The sequence below is a fragment of the Acanthochromis polyacanthus genome, chromosome 13 (assembly GCF_021347895.1).
Source record: "Acanthochromis polyacanthus isolate Apoly-LR-REF ecotype Palm Island chromosome 13, KAUST_Apoly_ChrSc, whole genome shotgun sequence".
Lineage (NCBI taxonomy): Eukaryota > Metazoa > Chordata > Actinopteri > Pomacentridae > Acanthochromis > Acanthochromis polyacanthus.
This window is the reverse complement of record NC_067125.1, coordinates 1,228,303-1,254,491: the sequence shown is the minus strand read 5'-3', so window position 1 is coordinate 1,254,491 and position 26,189 is coordinate 1,228,303. Positions and strand designations below refer to the sequence as shown.

Genomic DNA, 26,189 nt, shown 5'->3' with positions numbered 1-26,189 from the left:
ACGAGAAAAGATCCGATCTGACATAAAACTTGTTGAAAATGACCAGAAAATCGTCCAAAAAGAGTCAGAATTCATCCAAAGTGACTCAAAATGATCCAAACTGACTGAAGATTTACAGACAGACACAAAATTAGTCCATGATGCTTCAAGAATGATAGAAAATACCTCAAATTTGTGCAAAACGACTCGAAAATGATCCACAAGTACAGGAAATTAGTTGAAAATGAAATGAGAATTAAACTAAATTGCTTGAAAAGATCCAATTTTCAACAGTTGTCTAAAATTCTGATTAGAAACCAGATCCATTATTCAGACTGAGACTCCTGGATGGATTTAAATTGATCTGGGGTCAGTTTCTACCAGAACTCAGATGTTTCTCCTAAATGTCATGGTTCTATCTGCTGCACTGATGAAGTTCTACAAAAGTCCATTAAAAGTGATAAATCTGGACCCTCCTCTGTGGAACTCAGGAGATATTCCCAGTCTGAAGGTAGAACTCTGATCAGTGATGAAGGTACTGCAGATGAAGGTTGTTTCTTCTGACCAGCAGGTGGCAGTATCACGCTTAGTGTTCCACATTAAAGCAGCTTCATGAAGGTTCAGATGTTCCGGGCTGCATTAGTTTATTCAGAGGTGTGCTTTTATCAGGAGGAGAGGCGGAGCTAAATAAAGGGGCGGAGCTTTACTCGGTCAGCTGGAGGCACAGTCAGACACTCACTGGTCAGTAGATCCACAGAGAGATCCACCTAGATCAACCTGAGACCTCCACCATCTGAACAGGTGAGTCTGTTAGTCAAACTGTAGAAATAACAGCAGATATGTCAGACAACGACCTCCAGGGCTCATTTCATTACAGTAAAATGATTTTATTGTCTGCAAGACTCTGGATGTTTTGTGAGAATATAATTTACTGTTCTGTTTGTTTACAAAAGTCTACAGTTAAATGATAAATGACAGTGACACTCTGATAGATACGGTGATATTAAAGGTCATTTTGAATCCTCTGAAAGTCTCAGGACATAAAATGTTTCCTTTCATCCATTATCTTACTGTGAGATAATCAATGAAGTCATTAATATAATAATAATTCATTATTGGGGACTTCAGCTTTAAACTCAGTCAGTCCTCCTCAGTCTCTGATGTCTGTGTGCATGAATTAAACTGATGAAACACATCAGGTTCTAGTCCCGGTTCTAGTTCTGGTTCTAGCTGCTGCATTAAAGTCCTCTCAGCAGCCTGATAGAGTTGTATTCATTTCAATGCAATTTTAAAAATGCATTTACTTCGTTTTTAGATTATTAATAATACACATTTATTCATATGGAAGCTACCAAAATAAAAGCGCTTTCGGATGATGTGTGAAAGCCTTCACATTAAAAGAATAAAAGATTTATAAAAATAAACGTGAAATTATTACATCATGAATGTTTCTGTAAAAACGTCACAGCAGCATGATTTTAACCTGTTTCTGCTTCATGTTTCACCTGCTGAGGCTAACCTCATGTTAGCATGTTGGTATGTGAACAAGTTAATTTTAGCATGTTAACATGCTAGTATGTTCATGTATTAGCATGTTAGCATGTTGGTATGTGAACAAGTTAATTTTAGCATGTTAGCATGCTAGTATGTTCATGTATTAGCATGTTAGCATGTTGGTATGTTAGCATGTGAACAAGTTAATGTTAGCATGTTGGTATGTTAGCATGTGAACAAGTTAATGTTAGCATATTGGTATGTTAGCATCTGAACAAGTTAATGTTAGCATGTTAGCATGTGAACAAGTTAATGTTAGCATGCTGATGTGTACTGAGATGATGTATGTGAATCGACAGGACGAAGGTGCTGAAGATGAGGAGGAGGGGGGACCAGAGGGACGACAGCGCAACGCTCATCGCCATGGAAACCAGCCCGGACAGCAACTACGGCAGCATCGCCACGGTAACAGTTGTTTGACCTGAACACTGGAAATAAGGGCAGCTGCTAGCTTTGCTTAGCTTAGCTTAAAGACTGCAAACGGGGGGAATTGCTAGCATAGCATAAAGATTAGAAACAGGAAGAACCGCTAGTTTAGCCTGGCATAAAGATTGGAAACAGGAGAAACCACTAGTTAGCTTAGCATAAAGACTGGACACATGGGGAACTGTTAGCATAGTCTAGCATTAAACACTTGAAACTGGGTGAACTGCCAGCTTAGCATAAAGATTGGAAACAGTAGAAATTGCTAGCATAGCCTAACATGAACACTAGAAACGAGGGAACTGCTAGCATAGCCTTGCATGAACACTGGAAAAAAAGGAACTGCTGGTTTAGCTTCGCATAAAGACTGGAAACGGAGGGAGTTGCTAATTTAGCCTAGCATAAAGACTAGAAACAGGGAACTGATTGCATAAAGTATTGAGAGATCAGCAGCTTCAGTTTCCGCTGGTTTTTAAAGAAATTGTGTCTGATTAAATGCAGGAAACCGAACAAGAAGCTGCAGTTTAGCTGATAAAACAGAAAATGTTTGTTCAGGTTGTCGTCGACCTCGTTAGCAACGGAGACAGGAAAGCTGTCAGGGACTAAGCTGATGGATGATGAAAAGAAACAAAAACACAAAAAACCACCGGAAAAATCGAGTTTTCAGATCTGAAGCTGATGTTCGGTTCTGTGGAGCTGAACTGTTTCTGTCATTATTTCCCAGAATGCACCTGGTCAGCATCGGGACAGAAACGTGTTCAGAGATGGATCAACTGGAGTCGGTGAGTTTAATTCTGGTTAATGATCAATCAACTCAAAGAAACAAGAAAGAGCAAAGAGTAAATCCTGCCCTCTGATTGGACAGACTTTGTGCTGGTATGGGAGGAGCGTAAAGGTGTTGACTCCGCCCACGCAAAGTTTAGGGAGGAGTTTCTGAAACGACTGAGACGCTGTGGACTGCTGCAGGAGCAGGTGAGTAAAACCAACACACCTGGCAGCACGGGTGATATGATCTGTTTGTTGGTGATGTCACCTGACTGTCACATGACATCATAGTTCACACCTGAAAATAAACACTCAGCTAGAGAGAACCATGTGGAACCAAGAACCTGACAGGTGTTTGCTCTGCAGAGGGTGGTCCTCCAGGAGAAGAAGAAGACCTCCTTCATCCTCCTCAGCGCTCCGTGGAGCCTCCTCTGTTATTATGCCGAGGAGATCAGCCTCAGAGTCCCTCTGCAGGTACAAACCGCAACAAGTTCTCGCCTGGTTAGCCCGCTAGGCTACCATATTTAGCTGTTAGCAGATGTTAGCAGACTGGAAACAGGAGGAACTGCTATCATAGCCTAGCATAAAGACTGAAAACAAGAGGAACTGCTAGCTCAGCCTAGCATAAAGACTGGAAACAGAGGGAACTGCTAGCTTAGCCTAGCATAAAGACTGAAAACAAGACGAACTGCTAGCTCAGCCTAGCATAAAGACTGGAAACAGAGGGAACTGCTAGCTTAGCCTGGCATAAAGACTGAAAACAAGAGGAACTGCTAGCTCAGCCTAGCATAAAGACTGGAAACAAGAGGAACTCCTAGTTTAGCCTAGCATAAAGACTGGAAACAGAGGGAACTCCTAGCTTAGCCTAGCATAAAGACTGAAAACAAGAGGAACTGCTAGTTTAGCCTAGCATAAAGACTGGAAACAGAGGGAACTGCTAGCTTAGCCTAGCATAAAGACTGAAAACAAGAGGAACTGCTAGTTCAGCCTAGCATAAAGACTGGAAACAGGGGGAACTCCTAGCTTAGCCTAGCATAAAGACTGAAAACAAGAGGAACTGCTAGTTTAGCCTAGCATAAAGACTGGAAACAGTGGGAACTGCTAGCTTAGCCTAGCATAAAGACTGAAAACAAGAGGAACTGCTAGTTTAGCCTAGCATAAAGACTGGAAACAAGAGGAACTGCTAGTTTAGCCTGGCATAAAGACTGAAAACAAGAGGAACTGCTAGCTCAGCCTAGCATAAAGACTGGAAACAGAGGGAACTGCTAGCTTAGCCTAGCATAAAGACTGAAAACAAGAGGAACTGCTAGTTTAGCCTAGCATAAAGACTGGAAACAGAGGGAACTGCTAGCTTAGCCTGGCATAAAGACTGAAAACAAGAGGAACTGCTAGCTCAGCCTAGCATAAAGACTGGAAACAGGGGGAACTCCTAGCTTAGCCTAGCATAAAGACTGAAAACAAGAGGAACTGCTAGTTCAGCCTAGCATAAAGACTGGAAACAGAGGGAACTGCTAGTTTAGCCTAGCATAAAGACTGGAAACAGAGGGAACTCCTAGCTTAGCCTAGCATAAAGACTGAAAACAAGAGGAACTGCTAGTTTAGCCTAGCATAAAGACTGGAAACATGGGGAACTGCTAGTTTATTAATAATAATAATAACAATAATTTTTGTTAAATCATTGATCCTTGTCCTTGCCACCACCTTGGTGTCTTTTCTTGTCATTCGATGTCTCATTTTTGACATTCGATGTCTCATTTTTGTCATTCGGTGTTTCATTTTTGTCGTTTCATGCCTCACTTTTGTGGTTTGGTGCCTAATACACTTGTGTTACATCACTGTTCCTTGTCGTCCTGCAGGTGGTGGAAGCTCCAAACCTGAACTGGTCTGAACAGGTCCTGTCCAAGCTGTCCCTCCCCAACCCTCTGTCCCAGGATGTCCCCAACCCCCCAGCCGACTACTACACCTGTCAGTTCAGGACCAACAAGCTGCAGAGGTCCAACCACTGAGACACTCTGTCCTCAGCGTCCAGCTGCAGCTTCAGTCCATCACCTCTCTGTCTTCTGTCTGCAGGTTCCTGGGCAGCGACCACCAAGAGACCTTCTTCAAGACCACTCAGAGACACCAGGTGGTGAGTTCAGGTTCTGCAGGACGTTACACAACCGGTTGTTCAGCTTCATCTGCTGTTTTAACGTTCTGGACCAACCTGAAAAAACAGAAGGTTTGAGCTTTCAGGCGTTCTTTGAATGAATCCAGATCCTGATATTTCATCCAAATTATTTTGTTCTTCCTGGACAAATTCTCCAAAAATGTTAAAGTGTTTGTTTGAACCAGATCCTCCAAAACCAGAACCTTCGTCCTCCTGGTTCTGGTTCTCTTGGACCAATTCAGCTGAGACCAAAACAGTTTTAGGTTGGCCTGCAGGCAGTGTTTCCTCAGAGAGGCTAAAATAAATGCAGCAGAAACAGAGAAGAGAGGAGATAGCTGCTGGAGATCCATCCAGGATGGAGAAACATCTACTGATGATGAGCAGAGTAGAGAGGAAAAGCATCTACAGGATGAGGAGACAGAACAACCAGAAAGTAAGACAAAACGACAAAACAAGATAGAAAATGATGATAGTCGGAAAGAAAATGACCAAAACAACACACAAAACAACAAAGACTAGGTACAGAATAACATAAACACGACTGAAAACGGCATAAACAAGACACAAAATGACCAAAGCTAGTAGTAGCTAGTTCAGTGTCTCCAGGAGGAGGAGATAAAACCACCACAAAGAGACATGAAAGATCAAAAGGAGACACTAACTATGAGAAAACAACAGAAACAGAAGATAAAATGTGAGGAGGTGTTGGGTTCAGTTCCTCCTCAGACTGATGAGGTTTTTAATTCAGAACAACAAAGACCATGTTCTGACAGCTCTTTAGGAGAACTCCTGCTGAGAAGCTTTCCCTCCTTCTGACTGGTGGACGTTTAACGTGAGTGAAGGTCTGAGTGTTGCAGAAACACTTTGTCTGATTAACGTCCTGCTGCAGCGTCTGATAAGAACGGCGGCTCTGAGCTTCAAACTCTGAGCTTTACTCCAGACGTAGCTGTGACTGCATAACAGGAAACCAGAGAGAAACCTCCAGGTTTCAGCTCCAGCAGTCAGCAGCATTCATGAAAACATCAACAAGAACCACTTCTCCCTGTTCTCTGATCCTCTGAACTCATGATAGAAACCCGGATTTGTGTTTTCTTTGTGTCGTCGTTGGTCTCAGTCGACTCATTTCATGTCTCACTTTTGTCATTTTAAGTCTCATTTTGTCGTTCTGTATCTCATTTTTATCATTTTGTGTCTCTTTCTGATTGTTCTGTCTCTTCGTCCTGTCCATGTTTCCTCTCTGCTCTGCTCATCATCAGTAGATGTTCTCCAGGCTGGATGGATCTCCAGCAGCTATCTCCTCTGTTCTCTGTTTCTGCTGCATTTATTTGACTGGTTTTCCTCTCAGTCTCTCTGAGGAAACACTGCCTCTGGTTCAGTCTAAAACTCTGTTCATACATCACAAAATTAAAGCTGTTTTTCTGTGAAGACTTTGTGTTTGATTGGCTCCCACTCAGAACCCCACAGGTCCAGGATGTTTCAGTCAACAGACGGACGCTGCCGACGGACGCTGCCGACGGCAACGCCTCAACCTCAAACACAATCAGCAAACACACATGTCAGCAAACACACACATCCTCAAACACACACATCCTCAAACACACACATCCTCAAACACACACGTCCTCAAACACACTCAGGGTAAGAAGTATTAAAGTACAGGGAGATGTAATGTGGTAAATAGTAGTAAATAGTTCAATAAAACATGGACATTCCCCTGCTGCATCTATATGGAGCCTCCACTTTGTTCAGCTCTGGACTCTGGAAACATACTAGATATGTTGAGTCCATTCATTATTATTATTATGATTATTATTATTATTTTACGTTTTTTCACTGCAACATTTATGTAAAACCTCTCCTCCATATCTACAGTTAGCCTAGCTTAGCGCCTAGCCTAGCTAGAAGAAAACCTGCCGTGCTCGTACAGGAAGTCCTCCCTGATGGTGTTGTGTTCCTGCAGCTGTACGAGATCCTGGCCAGGACTCCGTACGGGTCGGTGAAGAAGGGGGAGGTGGGAATCGACCGGCTGGTGAGTGAGCAGGTCTTCACTGCTGCCTACCCCCTGCACCAGGTGAGAGCTGGACCGCCTGAAGCTCCACAGCTGTGCTTCTCCAGGTTCTCCAGCTGTTGAACATCTGTCTCTGTCTGCAGGGTGACTTCCGGCTGCCCTCCCCCCCGGTACCGCCCAACTGTTTGGGTCTGAGACAGATCCTGTATGCGTACTGGGCCCAGTGGTCCTGCTGGAAGCGCTACCAGCCTCTGGACCACATCAGGGAGTACTTTGGGGAGAAGATAGCGCTGTACTTTGCCTGGATCGGTAACTATAGCAACGACACTAACGGAGTGGCTGGTTCACTACTGCTGGTTTAATCAGGGACTGTGTCTGACTGTATGTTTCCATGGAAACTGTATCTGACTGTAGGTCTCCATGCTGACTGTTTCCACGGTAACTCTCTGTGACTGTAGGTCTTCATGCTGACTGTTTCCACGGTAACTCTCTGTGACTGTAGGTCTTCATGCTGACTGTTTCCACGGTAACTCTCTGTGACTGTAGGTCTTCATGCTGACTGTTTCCACGGTAACTCTCTGTGACTGTAGGTCTTCATGCTGACTGTTTCCACGGTAACTCTCTGTGACTGTAGGTCTCCATGCTGACTGTTTCCACGGTAACTCTCTGTGACTGTAGGTCTTCATGCTGACTGTTTCCACGGTAACTCTCTGTGACTGTAGGTCTCCATGCTGACTGTTTCCACGGTAACTCTCTGTGACTGTAGGTCTTCATGCTGACTGTTTCCACGGTAACTCTCTGTGACTGTAGGTCTTCATGCTGACTGTTTCCACGGTAACTCTCTGTGACTGTAGGTCTCCATGCTGACTGTTTCCACGGTAACTCTCTGTGACTGTAGGTCTTAATGCTGACTGTTTCCACGGTAACTCTCTGTGACTGTAGGTCTTCATGCTGACTGTTTCCACGGTAACTCTCTGTGACTGTAGGTCTTCATGCTGACTGTTTCCACGGTAACTCTCTGTGACTGTAGGTCTCCATGCTGACTGTTTCCACGGTAACTCTCTGTGACTGTAGGTCTCCATGCTGACTGTTTCCACGGTAACTCTCTGTGACTGTAGGTCTCCATGCTGACTGTTTCCACGGTAACTCTCTGTGACTGTAGGTCTTCATGCTGACTGTTTCCACGGTAACTCTCTGTGACTGTAGGTCTTCATGCTGACTGTTTCCACGGTAACTCTCTGTGACTGTAGGTCTTCATGCTGACTGTTTCCATGGTAACTCTCTGTGACTGTAGGTTTCTACACTGCCTGGCTGTTACCGGCGTCTCTCGTCGGCACGGTGATCTTCCTGATCGGGTTCGGCCTCATGGCCACTGATGTTCCAGCGTAAGTACAAACAAACCAAAGCGTTTGTCAGGAATCACTTCCTGTGCTGCACCGATCAGTCATCAATATGTGTCTGATCGATAATACGCTGATGACATCACATGTTTAATGTCTGCTGATTGGTTGTTTGTAGGAAGGAGGTGTGTAACAGTGGAAACAGATTCATTATGTGTCCCATCTGTAACATCTGCTCCTACTGGAACTACTCCAGCATCTGTAGCACCTACAAGGTACCTGTCTGTCTGTCCTCCTGTCTGTCTTTATACCTGTCTGTCTGTCCTCCTGTCTGTCTTTATACCTGTCTGTCTGTCTGTCTGTCTGTCTTTATACCTGTCTGTCTGTCCTCCTGTCTGTCTTTATACCTGTCTGTCTGTCTGTCTGTCTGTCTGTCTGTCTGTCTGTCTGTCCTCCTGTCTGTCTTTATACCTGTCTGTCTGTCCTCCTGTCTGTCTGCAGGCCGGTCTGCTGTTCGATAACGGAGGAACCGTGTTTCTCAGCGTCTTCATGTCTCTGTGGGCCGTCACCTTCCTGGAGTACTGGAAGAGGACCTGCTCGTCTTTGTCCCACCGCTGGGACTGCTCTGACTTCCAGGACATCGAGGTTTGACGTCCTCACGCCTGCAGCTTCAGATGCCGTTAGACGGATTTAGTTCACCGATGGCGTCCCTTCGTCCTCCACAGGAGCGACCTCGTCCAGAGTTCACCGCCATGGCTCCGATGACGGTGAGGAACCCGGTGACCGGAGCAGAGGAACCCTACTTTCCTGAGAAGACGCGCCTCAACAGAACTGTGACGGGCTGCATGGTGATCATCATCATGGTGGGTCTCTGATGGTGGACAGAGTTTGATGTAGACTGATGTTGTTTGATCTCAGTTTGATGTCGGTTTGATGTCGTTTTCCTCTGGTTTGTGTTTGGATCCCCCTGACTCCGGTCTCTGGTTGCAGGTTGCTGTGGTGCTGATGTTCCTCATCGCCATCATTCTGTATCGCACCATCCTCAGCATCGTCATCTACAAGTCGGACTTCAGCTTCTTCAACTTCTCTGTGAGCGCGACGACCGGAACGTCTCCGAGTGTCTCTGGAGACGTGAGGAGGCTGAAGGTGTGTTTGTGTTTCAGGCCGGGAGGATCGCCAGCCTGTCCGGGTCGGTTCTGAACCTGCTGGTCATCCTGCTGCTGTCCAGAGTCTACACCGCTCTGGCCCACATCCTCACCCGCTGGGGTGAGTCAGGCCGGCTGCTTTACACTACTACAGCAGCTGGCTCTCACACCGCCCTGATCTCATTCCTGATTTTAGTCACTTTACTGAGATTTGGTCTTCATTCGTTGAATTTATTTCTCAGGTTATTGGAAAATCTCTAAGCTTCAAACAGACAGTAACACAATAATCCTGCTCTGCATGTTTCCTCTCTGCTCCTCATCAGTAGATGTTCCACCATGCTGGATGGATCTGTAACTATCTCCTCTGTTTCTGAGCCATGCTAGCCAAACTACACGTTAAAGCAGTTAGAATAATCAGATGTGTGTGCTGGGCGTCACTTTAAGCTTTGCTCAGAGCATCTTCACATCCTTTAGTGGAACAGAGTAAACTACAAACGTTCTTTACTTTTATTTTTAAACAGAAAACTTTACCAGGACAGTTTAACTCTAAACAGGCTTTTATCAGAAATAACAGCTAACAGCCATGCTTGGAAGATTACTGCTGTATTTTATTTTTAAACCCAGAATGTTTCCTTTTCCTTTTCCTGTGAAATTATTCAGCTCAATTTAAACACTTTATTTATCCCTGAGGGGCAGTTAAAAGAAAAACAAACTAAAGTAATAAAAATAATCAGAAATGACTGAAAATTTGTCAAAACTGACTCAAAAAGCCCAAAATGAGTCAAAGTTATGAACAATTTTAGTTTTTAATTTGTTGACTAAAGTGGTTTTAATAAAGAACACGGCTGTAGCTCAGATTTGGTTCATTTCCTGATGAGTTCAACGAACGCCTGAGACGAAAATCTGCTCATTCTTCCTGTTCCTGGCTCATGAACGTTTGGGTGATTTCTTTTAGCTTGTTTTTGCTGTTTTGTGTCTCGTTTTGGTCATTTTGCATCATGTTTTTGTTCTTTTGTGTCTCGTTTTGGTCATTTTACATCATGTTTTTGTCATTTTGCATCATGTTTTTGTTCTTTTGTGTCTCGTTTTGGTCATTTTGCATCATGTTTTTGTTCTTTTGTGTCTCGTTTTGGTCATTTTGCATCATGTTTTTGTTCTTTTGTGTCTCGTTTTGGTCATTTTGCATCATGTTTTTGTCATTTTGCATCATGTTTTTGTTCTTTTGTGTCTCGTTTTTGTCATTTTACATCATGTTTTTGTCATTTTGCATCATGTTTTTGTTCTTTTGTGTCTCGTTTTGGTCATTTTGCATCATGTTTTTCTCATTTTGCATCATGTTTTTGTTCTTTTGTGTCTCGTTTTTGTCATTTTACATCATGTTTTTGTCATTTTGCATCATGTTTTTGTTCTTTTGTGTCTCGTTTTGGTCATTTTGCATCATGTTTTTCTTATTTTGCATCATGTTTTTGTCATTTTGCATCATGTTTTTGTCATTTTACATCATGTTTTTGTCATTTTGCATCATGTTTTTGTTCTTTTGTGTCTCGTTTTTGTCATTTTGCATCATGTTTTTGTTCTTTTGTGTCTCGTTTTGGTCATTTTGCATCATGTTTTTCTTATTTTGCATCATGTTTTTGTCATTTTGCATCATGTTTTTGTCATTTTGCATCATGTTTTTCTTATTTTGCATCATGTTTTTGTCATTTTTGGTCTCATTTTTGTCATTTTGCATCATGTTTTTGTCATTGTGTGTCCTGTTTCTGGCTGATAAACGGCGTCGTGTGGGTGATTTATTTCAGCGTTTATCCTCCTTTCTGAGCAGATCGGGTTAACTTTCCTTTCCTCAGGCTGTAGATATGATCATAGTGAGCTCCCTGAAAGAATGAAGGTTAACCAAAATGAAGAGCAGGTTTTGGTTTTCCTCCTCCACTCTCCTCACAGCACTTTGTGTTGTAGGTTTCAGAAATGTGAGGCTGGCGCCCCCTGCTGGGACTCACCTGGAACCTCACCTGATCCTAAAATAATGAGAAAAACATGAGAAAAATGACAAAGAAAAGGAAAAAAACAAGACAGACGATTACAAGATCGAGATACAAAGCAACAAAAACTAGACAAGTGACACAAGAAGGAAGCAAAATGTTTTTAACATTTAGAACCAAGCAGCTGATTGATAAACGCAGAAAATATCCGATAGATGAATGAAAACATTGTTTGGTGCTGCTGAAGTATTAGTATGTAAACAGAAAATAGGAAGTCCAGGAGGTTAGAATAAAACTCTGAGGTGTTGAAGTGGACAGAGTCAGACTGAAATGAACCTGAACACGTGTTGGAGGGTTGTGTGTCTGTCTGTACACGCGTGTAGCTGCACAGTGTCTGTGTGCTGTGTGTGTTCCCAGAGATGCATCGCACTCAGACCAAGTATGAAGACATGTTCATCCTCAAGGTCTTCATCTTCCAGTTCGTCAACTTCTACTCGTCTCCGGTTTACATCGCCTTCTTCAAAGGCAGGTGAGAGCCAATCAGAGCGGCCGCTCCGGTCACATGACTTCTCTGGGTTTGGGCGACAAACAATTTGACGATCAGATGTTGAACTTGATGTAGTTTTGTTTGTTTGTGTGCAGGTTTGTTGGTTACCCCGGAAACTACAACACTCTGTTTGGAGTTCGCAACGAAGACGTGAGTCTGAAAACAAACCAACCAAATCCAGCGGAATTCACTGGATTTGGTTGATTTATGTGAATGTTCTTAAAGAAACATTTTTAACATTTGTTTTTTCCACCAAAAAATGTTCAAAGATTTCCCAAAAATGTTGAAAATGTGGACATCAGAAGTTTGACTGAAAATAAATACTTTTTCCACATTTTCAAACTTTTTCTGTGAATGTTCTAAAATAAAATAGAAGTTTTACTGATATATATGGAATCCCTTTAGATATTTTTAGGATTTGTTTTGAAGATTCTTATTTATTTAAATAAATATTTACAAGAACCTTCTTACCAAATTTGGGGGATTTTTAAAAATAAAACTTCTAAGAAGGTTTTGCAAATTTTCAGGAATTTGGAGAATTTTTTGCTGAATTTTTGGATTTTTTTCAGACAAGGAAACAATATTTTTGGTGCCCATAAATTCAGACAACAGGAGGGTTAAAAACAGTGAAATATTAACACCAGGCATGAATAAACACATCTGTGGAGATTTTTCCTCTGACTGTTCCAGCTGCTGCTGCAGAGACTTGATTTCCCAGCAGCCTCGCTGGTAGAACAGCTGACCTCTGAGGTTTGGTGGTCTCAGAAGAGAATATGGTCCTCCAACACGGGGCTTTATCTACTACAACAGCTTAGCATCAGCTGTGTCTAACAGGAAGTCAGAGCAGGTACAGGTGAGGTGCTTCATGGTGGTTCTGACCTGAGATCAGTCTCTCTCCAGCCAGACTCATTGATCCAGTTCCTCAGAGGAAAGTCGATCCTTTTACCTCAGAGATGCTCAGCTGGTCAGACAGCTGATCTAAACGGTTGTTTAATTGGAGAAACTTGAAGATAGTTTATGTAGAGCAGGGGTGTCCAACAGGAGGATTTAGCGGAGGCATCGATCGTGTCGTGCCTGTTTTCTTCTGTCCGATTTGATTGTGGATGAAATGGATGAATGAACTGTAACAGAACAGAATGGATGATGTTTCCTCAGTGTGGAGCAGGAGGATGTCTGATTGAACTGGCTCAGGAGCTGCTGGTCATCATGGTGGGAAAACAGCTGATCAACAACATCCAGGAGTTCATCTCCCCGTAAACAACAACACACACTAATAAACACTGACAGGCCACAGGGATGATGGGATCATTAGATATATGATTAGATATTAGAGGTGAGGGATGGACGTGATGGTGTCTCTCTGACAGGAAGCTGAAGTCCTGGTGGCAGAAGAGGAAGTTGAGACCTCAGCTGAAGGAGAAGAAGAAGGAGGTGGATGGAGAGGAGGCTCAGGAGGAGGAGGAGGAGGTCTGTCCCTGGGAGGACGACTACCAGCTGCTGGTCTGTGAGGGACTGTTCAGCGAGTATCTGGAGATGGGTAAGTCCTCCTCAGGCTCCAGGAACCGGCCTCAGGTTCACCAGATGGGTTCAGCAGCTGTGAACAGCTCAGAGAGTTTCAGAAATGTAGCGTCTAACAGTCCTGCTGGTCCTCCTCAGTGCTGCAGTTTGGTTTCATCACCATCTTCGTAGCGGCCTGTCCTCTCGCTCCTCTCTTCGCTCTCATCAATAACTGGGTGGAGATCCGTCTGGACGCCCACAAGTTTGTGACTGAATATCGCCGGCCGGTGGCGGAGCGAGCTCAGGACATCGGCATCTGGTTTCCCATCCTGCAGTTCATCACACACATGGCCGTCCTCAGCAACGTAAGACTGTGCACGTGGAGGACGTGTTGGTCCCAGAGCGGTCTGAGCACAACGTCCACTTTGTGTTTCAGGCCTTCCTCATAGCGTTCACCTCGTCCTTCCTGCCTCGTCTGTACTACCGTTACACCAGAGACAGCACGCTGAGCGGCTTCATCAGCTTCACTCTGGCCACGACTCCACACACCTTCAACCAGCAGCACCACAACGCCTCCTGCAGGTCGGTGAGCAGACTGCAGCTCCATGTGCTGCTGATGCTGGAGATCCTGCGGATGCTTTGGTGTCTCTGCGGGTGTTTGACTGGATGTTTGCTGTCGTCCTCTGCAGGTATCGAGGTTTCAGGGATGAAAACGGTGAATATCTGCCAGAGTACTTCCATCTCCTCGCCATACGCCTCGGTTTCATTATCGTCTTTGAGGTTGGTGTCTCTCACGCTTCAGGTGAACTTGGTATGACCGTATTTTAGGAAGCTTCTGGAGATTCACCTGAGCTCTGTCTGTAACCTGAACTTTCACACTCAGAAGGTAAAATATCTGGATTGTATTTTAAAAACCAGAAACATCCAAACAGGAAGTTCACTTTGAGAAACTTTACTTTCCTGTTAGATCTTGAAGGGTTTTGCCGTCTTTCTTCCTCAGCATGTGGTCTTCTTCATCGGCCGCCTGATCGACCTGATGGTCCCCGACATCCCTGAAGAGGTGGAGCTGAAGATAAAGAGGGAGCACTACATGGCTAAAGAGGCGCTGGCTGAGAACCAGGTCCAGACTTGAACCTGTCATCAGACTGTTTTATGTCACTCCAGTTTGGTAAACCGTAGTTGTGTTTCAGTGGAGTTATAGTTTGGTTTGTTGTGTTTTTGCAGTCTTTGGGGAAAACCATGATTCCTGGTCATAAGGACATTCCATCCAGCAGCCTGCGACAGCGTGGATCCAGAACTTCACCACCACAGAGCGACTCTCCTCCACCAAACCTGAAGGAGATCCCAGAGGAAAGTGATCCACCAGGCAGCAGCTGAGATGAAGAGGAGTCCCACCGCCTCCATACCTACACAACTGAGATCCAACATTCCTTTAGAGGAAAGTCCTACCATAAATTTGCAAGATCTACAAGAACTGTGTGTCTAGAAGATGTAATGTTTTAAACCTTTACACATCCTCCTGCAAGTGGTTCCAAAGACCTCGGCCAGTCATGGACAAGCTCTAGAAACCCCTAAGTGTTCTGCAAAAGGTCTTGAGGATCTTCAACATATCTAGTCAACAAGTTCTTCAAGAACTCTAGAAGATTCTCAGTCTTCCAGGTCATGATAATCCCAAGGCTTCAGCAGAAGGTGGCTGAACTTCTTGGTTTTTGAAGACATGTTATCTCTATCCAATAGGCTTCTCAGTTCTCCCTGATGGTGGGGAGTCCCAGGTGTTTAGATCCTTCACTAATCACATGAATCAAGGCTCATACGGGTCCAGATGTGACCTTTAGTGATGCTGCCTCCTTGGGCAGTTGAAATTGCCCCATCAAACAGTTTCACCACAATTCACGCCTCCAGTCTTGTGACTCTTGGGTTTCGGGTTGAGTTTAGTGTGAGAATAAATATCTGGGACTCCACATCTGTCAGTTAGAACCTGTTGGATGAAGAACCAAAGAGAACATCAGCTGCCTTCTATTCTTCAGGACTTTCATGGGAACTACAAGACTCCCTCTAAAGTTCTACAAAATCTATCAAACATCTGGTAGACGTCTGGAGGACCTTGTGTTGAATCTTTACACATCCTAGAAGAGCTCCTCAAGAGGTCTGCATTACTGACCAGATGTTGTAGGACGTCTGCAAGACCTCTGCTGGACCTGTACAAGGTTTTAAATACATCTGGTAGAAGAAGAACTGCAGGAGTTGTTAAATCCCTCAAGAGGTCTGCAAGAGACTGACAACAAGACATACAAGACAAGACATGAAGACAAAACGTGCTCCGGTAGTCATGAGTCCTTACAGGTTCAACCAGGTTTAGACTAGAGTTCCAACCTGGAGCCTAAAGCGTTTTAAACTCTGTCAAAGCTACCTCAGAGAGAACATTAGCCTCTAAAACAGCTGCACAAGACATCTGAGTGAGGATATTTTATCAATGTTCATCAACAAAACATTCAAAACTATTTCACACTGAGACTGAACATGGAGTTACTGTTACTGAATAGACAGATTGTACTTTATTATCTAGAGACTTTAATATATATGGACACATATGCTGATGGTTGTACTTATACATCTAAACCAACATCTTAGTGATAAATTCCTTTCAATGTTCTTATGAGAATAAATTTCTTACAGCGCTGAGGTGTTTGTGTTTCTTCATTTCATCTTGGAATCAGATTAAAACCAAACTTGATGCGTATTTATCTGTTTCTGTTCCACTTTACATTGGAACCAAAGCCGGTTCCATTTTAAATACTGTTCACATCAAGAAACTTCATCCAACCAGATTTACAGTAAATATCCAGAATGTGACAGTCTGAAGGTCAACCTTAGTTCACCTGCTGACCACGAGGTCCATATACACAGATACAGAACACATACATGCAGCAGGGAGTGTGTAGAATGAAGAAAACTGACTTCCTGTTTTACAGTCTCCTACAACAGCTTTGGGCTTTATGGCAAATTAGAAATTTAGATCATAAATCAGGACAAGATCAGTCTGACACATAAATGTCATTTTGGTATAAAACGCAGGATGAAAATGTGCACATAAAGTATGACTTTTAAAGTTTCTACTTAGTTTGATACGTGCAGTAACTGATTTCATAATGTGCTTTTTGAATGGCAGAATTTTCACAAATCTGAACATTTTTTATGTTTTATCTTCCTGCCCCATACACAGCTGCACTGCACCGAATGATGGTTAACCTACACACTGAACACATCATGTTTGGGTAGTGATGGTGGTAAAGTGGTGAGCTGCCTTCCAACGGTTGACCCAGGTTCAATTCCTGGCTGTTGCATGTCCTTCTTGTAAATTCTAAACTGTCCACTGCAGCAATGGTTTTTGCCTCCCTGCGTGCAGATGTTCCTCTATTACTACTTTTAACTCTGGTGTCGTCCTGTGGGTCAAAATTGACCCGTTTTAAAGTTTGAAAATGTGGAAAAACTATATTTTCACAGTGAAACTTCTGATGCCCACATTTTCAACATTTTGGGGAAATCTTTGAACATATTTGGTGAAAAAAAAATGTTAAAAATGCTTCTAAAGAACATTCACAAAAAAAATTGTTGGATTTTGGTTGATTTTTATGTGAATGTTCTTAAAGAAAATATTAGAAGTTTTATTGATATATATGTAATCACTTTAGATATTTTTAGGATTTTTTAAAAAGATTTTTACTCATTTTTGGAAAATATTCACAAGAATTTTCTAGCCAAATTTGGGGGATTTTTAAGGAATCGCTGGAATTTTTTTCCTGAAGGTTTTGCAAATTTTCAGAAAGTTGGGGATTTTTTTTACTGATTTAAAAAAAAATCATACAAGGAAACAGTATATTTTGGTGCCCGTAAATGAAGACAGCAGGAAGGTTAAGGAACCTCATCTATGATTCAACAAAACAGCTGTGATTGGTTTGGATAAATACAAACAAGCCAGAGCTTTGTTTACCTCTGCAGCAGAATGACAGTGAGGTGCAGCAGACCATTCTACACTCAGCTACAGAATGGTCTGACTATGAGCCTGATACAGCAGTAATTCATTGACTAGTTCTTTTAGTGTGTGTTTTCAAGTTTTACAATCAGAATCCCTCCAAGTTTGCTTCTTTTATTTTCTGAACTGGTGTCTGCTCCTCCAGGATTATCACCGTTAGTTAAAATGTAAACCTTATTTTTAAACGTCCACACCAACATGGTGCGGCAGGTCTGTCACAGTCAGGCGCTCTGCGGGCAGCTAAACCGTCTGTGAGTGTGACGTGTAGGACCTCCTCCTCCGACACACAGCAGCAGTAATGGCGGACTTCGACAGCTACGAAGAGCGGGACCGGGCCTACGGCAGCTTCGGCGGCAGAGGGTGAGTCTCGGCTCTGCGCGGCACATTCGCGGTGCTACCCGAACACAAAACCCGACTGGACCGTTGCGGTGTTTCCCGTTGCCGTCTGGCCCGAGCCCTAGAACAGGGCGGACAGGCCCGGGAGCTCGACACGCCCAGCGCCTGCTGACCGAGCCGAGCGGGAGTGAGAGCAGGCCGGGCCGAGCGGCTAGGAAACACCGCTGCTCCGGAGCTAACAGGCTAACTGTTAGCAGGAGGCTAGTTGCGCACAGACAGTGAAATAAAGGCAGCCGTGCGGCGCCGACCACCGGAGCTCCGGTGTCCGATAATCTTTGTAATAACGAGCCGGGGCCGGTATGCGGTGAGACGGAAGACCGCGACAGGTGGAGGGAATGGCGGGGCTGCAGATGCAGGCTGCCCGCATGGCTGCATCATGTGTCCGCAGCTGCACATTCATCCACGTAGGATCCAAACATGAGGCTGGCATCGATCCGGGCCGTCAGTTATTGATAAACATCGATAGGATGTAGTTACTGTGAGGTCAGGGGCTCTGCTGGTTCCTGATGTCTGATGAATGAGGACCAGATCTGGAGGTTTTCAGGAGTCTGAGCTTCAATCTGGGTTCAGTTGGAACAAGAAGCTGAAAATACTGATCACTGCCATCACCGATCAATCTGCCTTTATTGATTAACTCCAGAGCTCCAAGCAGTTTGCACCTCATTTTAACTCACTGTGGTTCATTTTAACTCACTGTGGTTCATTTTAATTCACTGTGGTTCATTTTTCTTTATTGTGGTTCATTTTAAAGTCCTGCATCTCTGTTTCACCAGAACATCATGAAGGAGAAAAATGTGGCAGTAGGAGCCAGAATGATGGAAACCAGAAGAAAAGATAATTAGTTTATCTATAAACAAAACATTTAATTGATTGTTTTTATATAAAAAGCTAAACATGGAACCAACGTGATTCCTCAGATGTTAAAGCTCCTCTTACTGCAGATGTTTAGTTTTAATGAAACTGATTCAGCTTCAGTCAGGACTTCATGTTTGTGCTGAACAGTGGAGGATTTCTAGGTTTTTGCAGAATCTGATTCACAAAAACACAAGTTTTATATCTTCCTGTCCTCATAGGTTGTTTTGAGTCCATCAGCAGGTTTTGGGGTTCAGAGATTTGTTGCTATGAACGTCCACAGGATGCTCTGTCACTTGTTTAGTGTCATTTTGTGTCTCTTTTGGCATTTTTGTTGCGTGTCATGTTTTTGTCATTTTGGATCTCTTTTTGTCATTTTTTGTGTTGAATTTTTCTCAATTTGTGCCTCTTTTTTGGTCATTTTTGGCATTTTTTGTCTTGTTTTTGTCATTTTGTGTTTTATTTTTGTTATTTTGGATCACTGTCATTATTCTCTTGTTTTTGTTCTTTTGTGTCTCTTTTGTGTTGTGTGCCCTGCAGTGAAGGAGTTGTAGGTTTTTGCAGAATCTGATCCACAAAAACACATTTTCCACTAATTTCTAAACGACAAATGTAGAACAAAGTGGTTTTGATGGAATACCTCAGTTTTAAACTCAGATTAGTTTGTTTTTATGATGGAACGACACTTTTTTGTTGTCGTGATTCTTTGTGTTTTTCCAGATTCTGCCTGATGAGTAGCTTCATTATTGATAGTTTATTTGTTTCTGTGTTCATAGGTTGGTTTGGATTCTGTCTGCAGGTTTAGGGGTTCAGAGGTTTGTCGGTTAGAACGTCCACAGGATGCTGAACACACTCTTATTAATAACAAACCACAGCAGCTGAGAAGAGCTGGGTGTGTTTGTAGATGCTGCTGATTCCTCGTATGACGGACGTGTTTTACCTGCAGACAGTCGGCTCACCTGTAGACGCCTTCTGTCACCTGACTGATGTAGAATCGGCTGAGTTTAGGAGCTCTGAGGTTTACTTGGTGAGAGAAGACAGTTTATTGTTAAACTTTGTAGACAAGAATGATGTGGATGAATCCAGTAACTGCTAGTTTACAGATGTTCCTAAACGCCTCACCAGCAGATGCTGCAGATATCTCGTTTTTGTCGTTTGGTGTCTCATTTTCGTTGTTTTTTCCCTTTTTGCTCATTTTGTCTCATTTTTGTCATTTTGTGTTCTATTTTTGTCATTGTGTGTCTCATTTTTGTCATTGTGTGTCTCACTTTTGTCATTGTGTCTCATTTTTGTCATTTTGTGTCTCATTTTTGTTGTTTGGTGTCTTGTTTTTGCCATTGTCTCTCTTTTGTGTCATTTTCTTATCATTTTGTGTCTCGCACTGTCCAGTGGAAATGGAAATATTTTCGTCATGCCATGTATGATGACAATGAACCTATTCTATTCTGTTTTATAAAAAATTTTCTCGTTTTGTTCTCATTTGTCACTTTGTGTTTTTTGTCATTTTGTGAATTGTTTTTGTTGTCTTGTTTCTTATTTTTTGGTTTTGTGTCTCATTGTTTATTTTATGTGTTGTTTTTGTCATTTTTTCTGTTTTGTTTTTGTGGTTTTATTTCTTGTTATTTTTTTCTCGTTTTAGTCATTTTATTTCTCATTTTGTGGCACTTGTCAAACGATGGATGGACTCTCAGGTGTTTTAAGCTCAGATTGAATTATTTTCCAGCGTGTCACAGATGTTTGACATTCTAAAGTTGTTTGCGGTGTTTCAGTTTGTGGCTGGTAGAGAGAGATCTCTGTGATGGAAACCTGCTGGAGGGTTTCAGGCGATTCACTGGTGGATGATGTGATTCGTTAAACGTCACTGAACAGGGAGACTTGTTTGTCCCGGGTGGAGGTGATGTCTTCAGGTGACCTGTTGTGTCTGTAGTTTACTGATGTTCCCTAAATGCCTCATCATCAGTAGACGCTGTAGTTAGGGTCCGAGCACCGAGGGTGCGAAGGACAGGCGGTGCCAGGGCACCGACTGTCCAAGGCACCAGCGGTGCCAAGGACCCTATTGAAACCCTAGGGTTTATTATTATTATTATTATTATTATTTTTTTTTTTTTTTTTTTTTTTTTTTTTTCTCCCGTAAAGTAAATTGGCTTTTTGGAGGCCTTATCATATTCCAAAACGCGTGAAATTTGGCGTGCACATCAGGACTGGCGAAAAATTTGATATTTTATGGGAGTTGCGCATGTGCGTGGCAAAATGGCTCTATAGCGCCACGTGCAAAGTTGAAAAAGTAGTCATTAGGCCAACTGCCACAATGTTTCATGTACAGCTACAATATTTGGTGGGCATATGCACAACATCAGGACACACCAAAAAGTCAATTACAGCCACGCCCTAAACCCAACAGGAAGTCGGCCATCTTCAATTTGCTGTAAATTTTTCAAACTTAATCGCTCCTCGAGAAATGAATTGCCTTTTTGGCGGCCTTATCATGAACCAAAACGCGTGAAATTTGGCGTGCACATCAGGACTGGCGAAAAATTTGATATTTTATGGGAGTTGCGCATATGTGTGAAAAAATGGCTCTATAGCGCCACCTGCAAAATTGAAAAAGTGGTCATTAGGCCAACTTCCACAATGTTTTATTTACAGCTACAATATTTGGTGGGCATATGCACCACATCAGGACACACCAAAAAGTCAATCACAGCCACACCCTAAACCCAACAGGAAGTCGGCCATCTTGAATTTGCTGTACATTTGTCAAAATTTATAGCTCCTAGTGGATAAGTCTGAGAGAACTGAAATTTGGCCAGTACATGCACCAGACCTTTCTGATGAAAAGTTATCAAAAACTCAACCAGAAGCCAAAAGGTGTGGCCATGGCGGAGCCTCAAACAACTGATCCTTCGCCATGAAACAGGAAGTGGTGTCTAATTCTTCTCAACATGCTCCAATCTGCCTGAAACTTTACATGTATGATGACAGTCCTGTCCTGATGTCATCCACATAGGGATATTCATTGACAGTCATAGCGCCACCTTGTGGTTTCAGGAAATAGACATCTTTTACACTTTCATGCCCTATTGTTACCCGGTTGATCATATTCACTTCAAATGCAGTGACAACAGCCTAAACACATTGATGATGCATCCCAGTGAAAATGGTGACTTGTCATCAAAGGGCGTGTCTGTGGCGGCCAAACCAATTTCGATGTTTCGCCATGAAAATTTAACGATTCATATCTCAGCTGAACAACATCCTATCTGCCTCAGACTTCACATGCTGGATACCAGGTCCAGTCTGAACACATCCACACTCATAAATTCTGAAAAAGTCATAGCGCCACCTGTTGGTAATAGTAAGTTTAAGGCCTTATATTGTCAGGTACAATGGCCCCAAACTTGGTGATATCATGCTGGAAATTGGTCAGTCGAGTCTTCACCTCTTGACAATCACACACTGTGAAGGGTGTGACATTTCATGCAACGCTGTTGCCGTAGCAACCAAATATCGCCATGAAAAACAAAGCCCTTTCTGACAGGTTAGGAATACTCCAATGCTCACAAAAATTACCACACACATCACCATTGACCCAAGGAACAACACTGTATGCATCTCGGCACTGCACATGCTATAGCGCCCCCTACAGTATTTTTAACAAACAGCCCCCCCAGCACGTTTCACCTACATCCATGAAATTTGGGAGGCTTATAGAGCACATCAGGACGCACAAAAAAGCCTCTTGGAGCCATGTCCTAAACCCAACAGGAAGTCGGCCATCTTGGATTAATTGTGAGATTTTTGATGATTTTTCTCATTTTTGAGAGTTAATACCTCCTTGGGGATAATTCCAGGTGACCTGAAATTTTGCCAGTCCACACAGCAGGACTTGGTGATGAAAAGTTATCAAAAGTTTAACCAGAAGCCAAATGGCGTGGCCATGGCGACCATCAGCGTTTTGATGCTTCGCCATGAAACAACAACTGCTGTATAACTCTCCTCTGCATGCTCCAATCTGCCTCAAACTTTCCATGTGTGATCACAATCCAATCCTGATCACATCTACAGGCCAACAGACACTCTCAGTCGCGGCGCCACCTGTTGGAGGGACAGTAAATGCTGTATAACTGGCCTCTACATGATCAAATCAGCCTGAAACTTTTCATGAGTGATCAGAGTCCAACCCTCATCACATCCACTGTTTGAAATACACTCTGAGTTACAGCGCCACCTGGTGGATAGACAGGAAATGCTCTATAACTGCTCTGAACATGCTACAGTCTGGCTGAAATTTTACATGTATGATTGGACTCTGGTCCAGATGCGATTCAGAGGCCGACATACACTCTCAGTCACAGCGCCACCTGGTGGACGTGCGTGGATTCACGACCAGCGTGGATGCGAGGACCCGTCCATCGCTGCTTGCAGCTTTAATTTACTGATGTTCCTTAAAAGCCTCATCATCAGTAGACGCTATGGGAGACGCCAGCGTGTCGTCATTTGCTCTGGTCACGTGGTACAAGACTGCTACTGGTTGGCAAGAACCGGCAGTAACATAACGGCTTGCTACGAGAACGGTATCGGGTTTGAAACAAATACGTAGTTATCGCTTTTCATGAATGAAATTGCACATGTATTTACCACAGTGGTAATAGCGTGTGTAGTTGTTGGTTGTACGAAGCGTTTTGAAAAGGGATCAGGCTTGAAATTTCACCGAATACCGATGTCAGGAGAGAGAAGATGGCGGTGGCTTCAGCCATCAACAGGAAAAATTGTACCCCAGTAAGCAGCAGAGATCGTGTTTATGGCTCCCACTTTTCTTCAGGTAAACTATTCAACAGTTTAGCATGTTTAGTATGTCCAACTTTGAGCTTATTTACCAAAAGATATTGATTTAGTGTCGCATCCTTCGCGTGAAGCGATCTCTACACTTTGGGTTTGGTTCAGTGTTGTCATGTGTTACCGATCGCTTTTTAGGCGATGAAGTATATTCAATAACATCTCCTTAAGCCAGCAGCCTCCTATTTGTAACCACATTTGTTTCTGTATGCGTCTAGCGATCGTTTTTTAGAATTGTCCTGTTTTCGATCACCAATGCTGTGCGTCTGTTAATGTTACATAGAAGCCATACTGCAGACAAAAAATACAGCAACTTCTTGACGTTTCTTGTCAAGAAATGTCCGGCCACAATGAAGGATCGTCAACCCACCCAGTCTTCAAATTGTAGGGATCTGACAAGGTTTCACTGTTTCCCTCATATCTCAGCTTACTCATGTATCTTTGTCGGGCCTCAGGTGATAAGGATTGAGCATAATCGGACAATTTCATGGAAGGATAGTTCGCATTGTGATCATCAGCCATTGTTCCTCTGGTTCCTCTTGCCAACCAGCGCGGTAATCACGTGACTTTGTGATGTCACTGTTTGTAAACACTGGCGTCTCCCATAGTTTCTGATGTTCAATAATCGCCTCATCATCAGTAAACACTGTAGTTTACTGATGTTCCCTAAACGCCTCATCATCAGTAAACGCTGTAGTTTACTGATGTTCCATAAACGTCTCATCATCAGTGAACGCTGTAGTTTACTGATGTTCCCTAAACGCCTCATCATCAGTAGACGCTGTAGCTTACTGATGTTCCCTAAACGCCTCATCATCAGTAGACGCTGTAGTTTACTGATGTTCCCTAAACGCCTCATCATCAGTAGACGCTGTAGTTTACTGATGTTCCCTAAATGTCTCATCATCAGTAGACGCTGTAGTTTACTGATGTTCCCTAAACGCCTCATCATCAGTAGACGCTGTAGTTTACTGATGTTCCATAAACGTCTCATCATCAGTGAACGCTGTAGTTTACTGATGTTCCCTAAACGCCTCATCATCAGTAGACGCTGTAGCTTACTGATGTTCCCTAAACGCCTCATCATCAGTAGACGCTGTAGTTTACTGATGTTCCCTAAACGCCTCATCATCAGTAGACGCTGTAGTTTACTGATGTTCCCTAAACACCTCATCATCAGTAGACGCTGTAGTTTACTGATGTTCCATAAACGTCTCATCAGTAGACGCTGTAGTTTACTGATGTTCCATAAACGCCTCACAGTCATCATTGTGTGTCTCATTTTTGTCATTTTGTGTTCTGTTTTTTGTTGTTTTGTGTCTTGTTTTGGTCATATCGTTTCTTTTTTCATTTGTTGTGTCATTTTGTCTCATTGTTTGTGTTGGTGTGTGGGATAAGTTTTATCCTTTGACATAAGCTGGACATGTTTTTCTTCTACTGTAGAATCTCAGGGTATTGATCCACTCACGGTTTCAACTATTGGTAATATTCACATTGAATGGAGATGCTGAAGATGGAACATGTTGTGTTTTTGAACATTTGATGATAATAATGCATTTACATGGACTTTATGATGCTGCACAAGAAGGTTTTAACTTCTAAGAACATGAATCAAAAGTACAAAGATATGTCTGTAGTTTTATTTACTCAGTAAAACAGAACTAGGAGACGGTCAGAAATACGAGGGAAATACACATTTACCTCCAAAAAACCTCCGAGTTAATAATAAAAGCTGTCGGCTAATCAAGGAAATGCTGCGGCTCTGATTTATCTTCTGTTGCTTTTCCTCACCTCGTGATTTAACTTGAATATTTAAAAGTCTCTACTCCATGTTCCATCATGCTGTGCGCTCACAAACCTTTCCCATGATCCTCTCTGCCAGGCCCCGTGGCGGTGGCGGCCCCGGAGGCCCCAGGAAGCAGAAGGAGCTGCCGTCGGAGCCTCCTTTCACGGCGTACGTTGGAAACCTGCCGTTCAACACGGTGCAGGGCGACATCGACGTCATCTTCAAAGATCTCAACATCCGCAGCGTCCGATTGGTCAGAGACAAAGAGACAGACAAGTTCAAAGGTCAGCAGCCTGAGGCGTCCAGGTCCTGGAGATCAGAGGAGCTTCAGGAGGAACCAGCTGGACCAAACGTCTTCCAGAACCTCCAGCTGGTTTCTCCTGAAGCTCCTACCATCTCCTCCTGTAGATGTTTTTCTATTTCCATGTAGACAGCTGTTTAAAGGTGTCTACAGGTGTCTGGGTCCATTTGATAAGAGCAGATGGATCAGAACCAGGTGTTCATCTGAAGACTCTCACCATGTTTGTGTCTTTCAGGTTTTTGTTATGTTGAGTTTGAAGATCAGGAATCTCTAAAAGAAGCTTTGACGTACGACGGCGCTGTGAGTACCCGACCCATAAACCTTCATGTTGATCAGGTGACTTAAGTTGTGCTAAAGTGCTAAAGCTAACGTGACCTCTGACCTGCAGCTGCTCTGTGAGCGGACGCTGAGGGTCGACATCGCAGAGGGGCGGAGACAAGAGCGAGGGGGAAGCGCCTTCGGCTTCAAGAAAGATGACGGCAGAGGTACGAACTCCCTACGGTGACTGGTGACTAACTAGTTACAAACTGGTTACTATCTACTAACTAGCTAGTACCAGTAACTGGTGACTAACTGGTGATTGATTGGTGAGTAACTAGTAA

At 43.3% G+C, this 26,189-nt stretch overlaps 2 protein-coding genes across 2 annotated transcripts; both read left to right on the top strand.

The window, feature by feature from the left end:
- The first annotated feature begins 744 nt into the window (after nt 1-744).
- Nucleotides 745-16,065, top strand: ano7 (anoctamin 7). The gene is made up of 24 exons (XM_051958393.1): nt 745-780; nt 1,833-1,938; nt 2,681-2,738; nt 2,822-2,928; nt 3,088-3,195; nt 4,578-4,714; nt 4,792-4,849; nt 6,828-6,938; nt 7,019-7,184; nt 8,170-8,260; nt 8,394-8,490; nt 8,717-8,860; nt 8,941-9,078; nt 9,206-9,304; nt 9,379-9,481; nt 11,757-11,868; nt 11,982-12,036; nt 13,042-13,139; nt 13,254-13,423; nt 13,543-13,748; nt 13,820-13,965; nt 14,073-14,163; nt 14,384-14,503; nt 14,608-16,065. Exons 2-24 carry the CDS (start codon nt 1,849-1,851, stop codon nt 14,758-14,760), a joined length of 2,658 nt encoding a protein of 885 aa, XP_051814353.1. The 5' UTR covers nt 745-780; nt 1,833-1,848; the 3' UTR covers nt 14,761-16,065.
- Nucleotides 16,066-17,636: 1,571 nt separating this feature from the next.
- On the top strand, nt 17,637-26,074 carry LOC127536846 (eukaryotic translation initiation factor 4H-like; the record flags this gene model as incomplete). The annotated part of the gene is made up of 4 exons (XM_051958180.1): nt 17,637-17,776; nt 25,383-25,570; nt 25,823-25,887; nt 25,976-26,074. Coding segments are annotated over exons 1-4 (414 nt in total), but the record flags the coding sequence as incomplete, so codon positions are not given.
- Between the last annotated feature and the right edge of the window lie 115 nt (nt 26,075-26,189).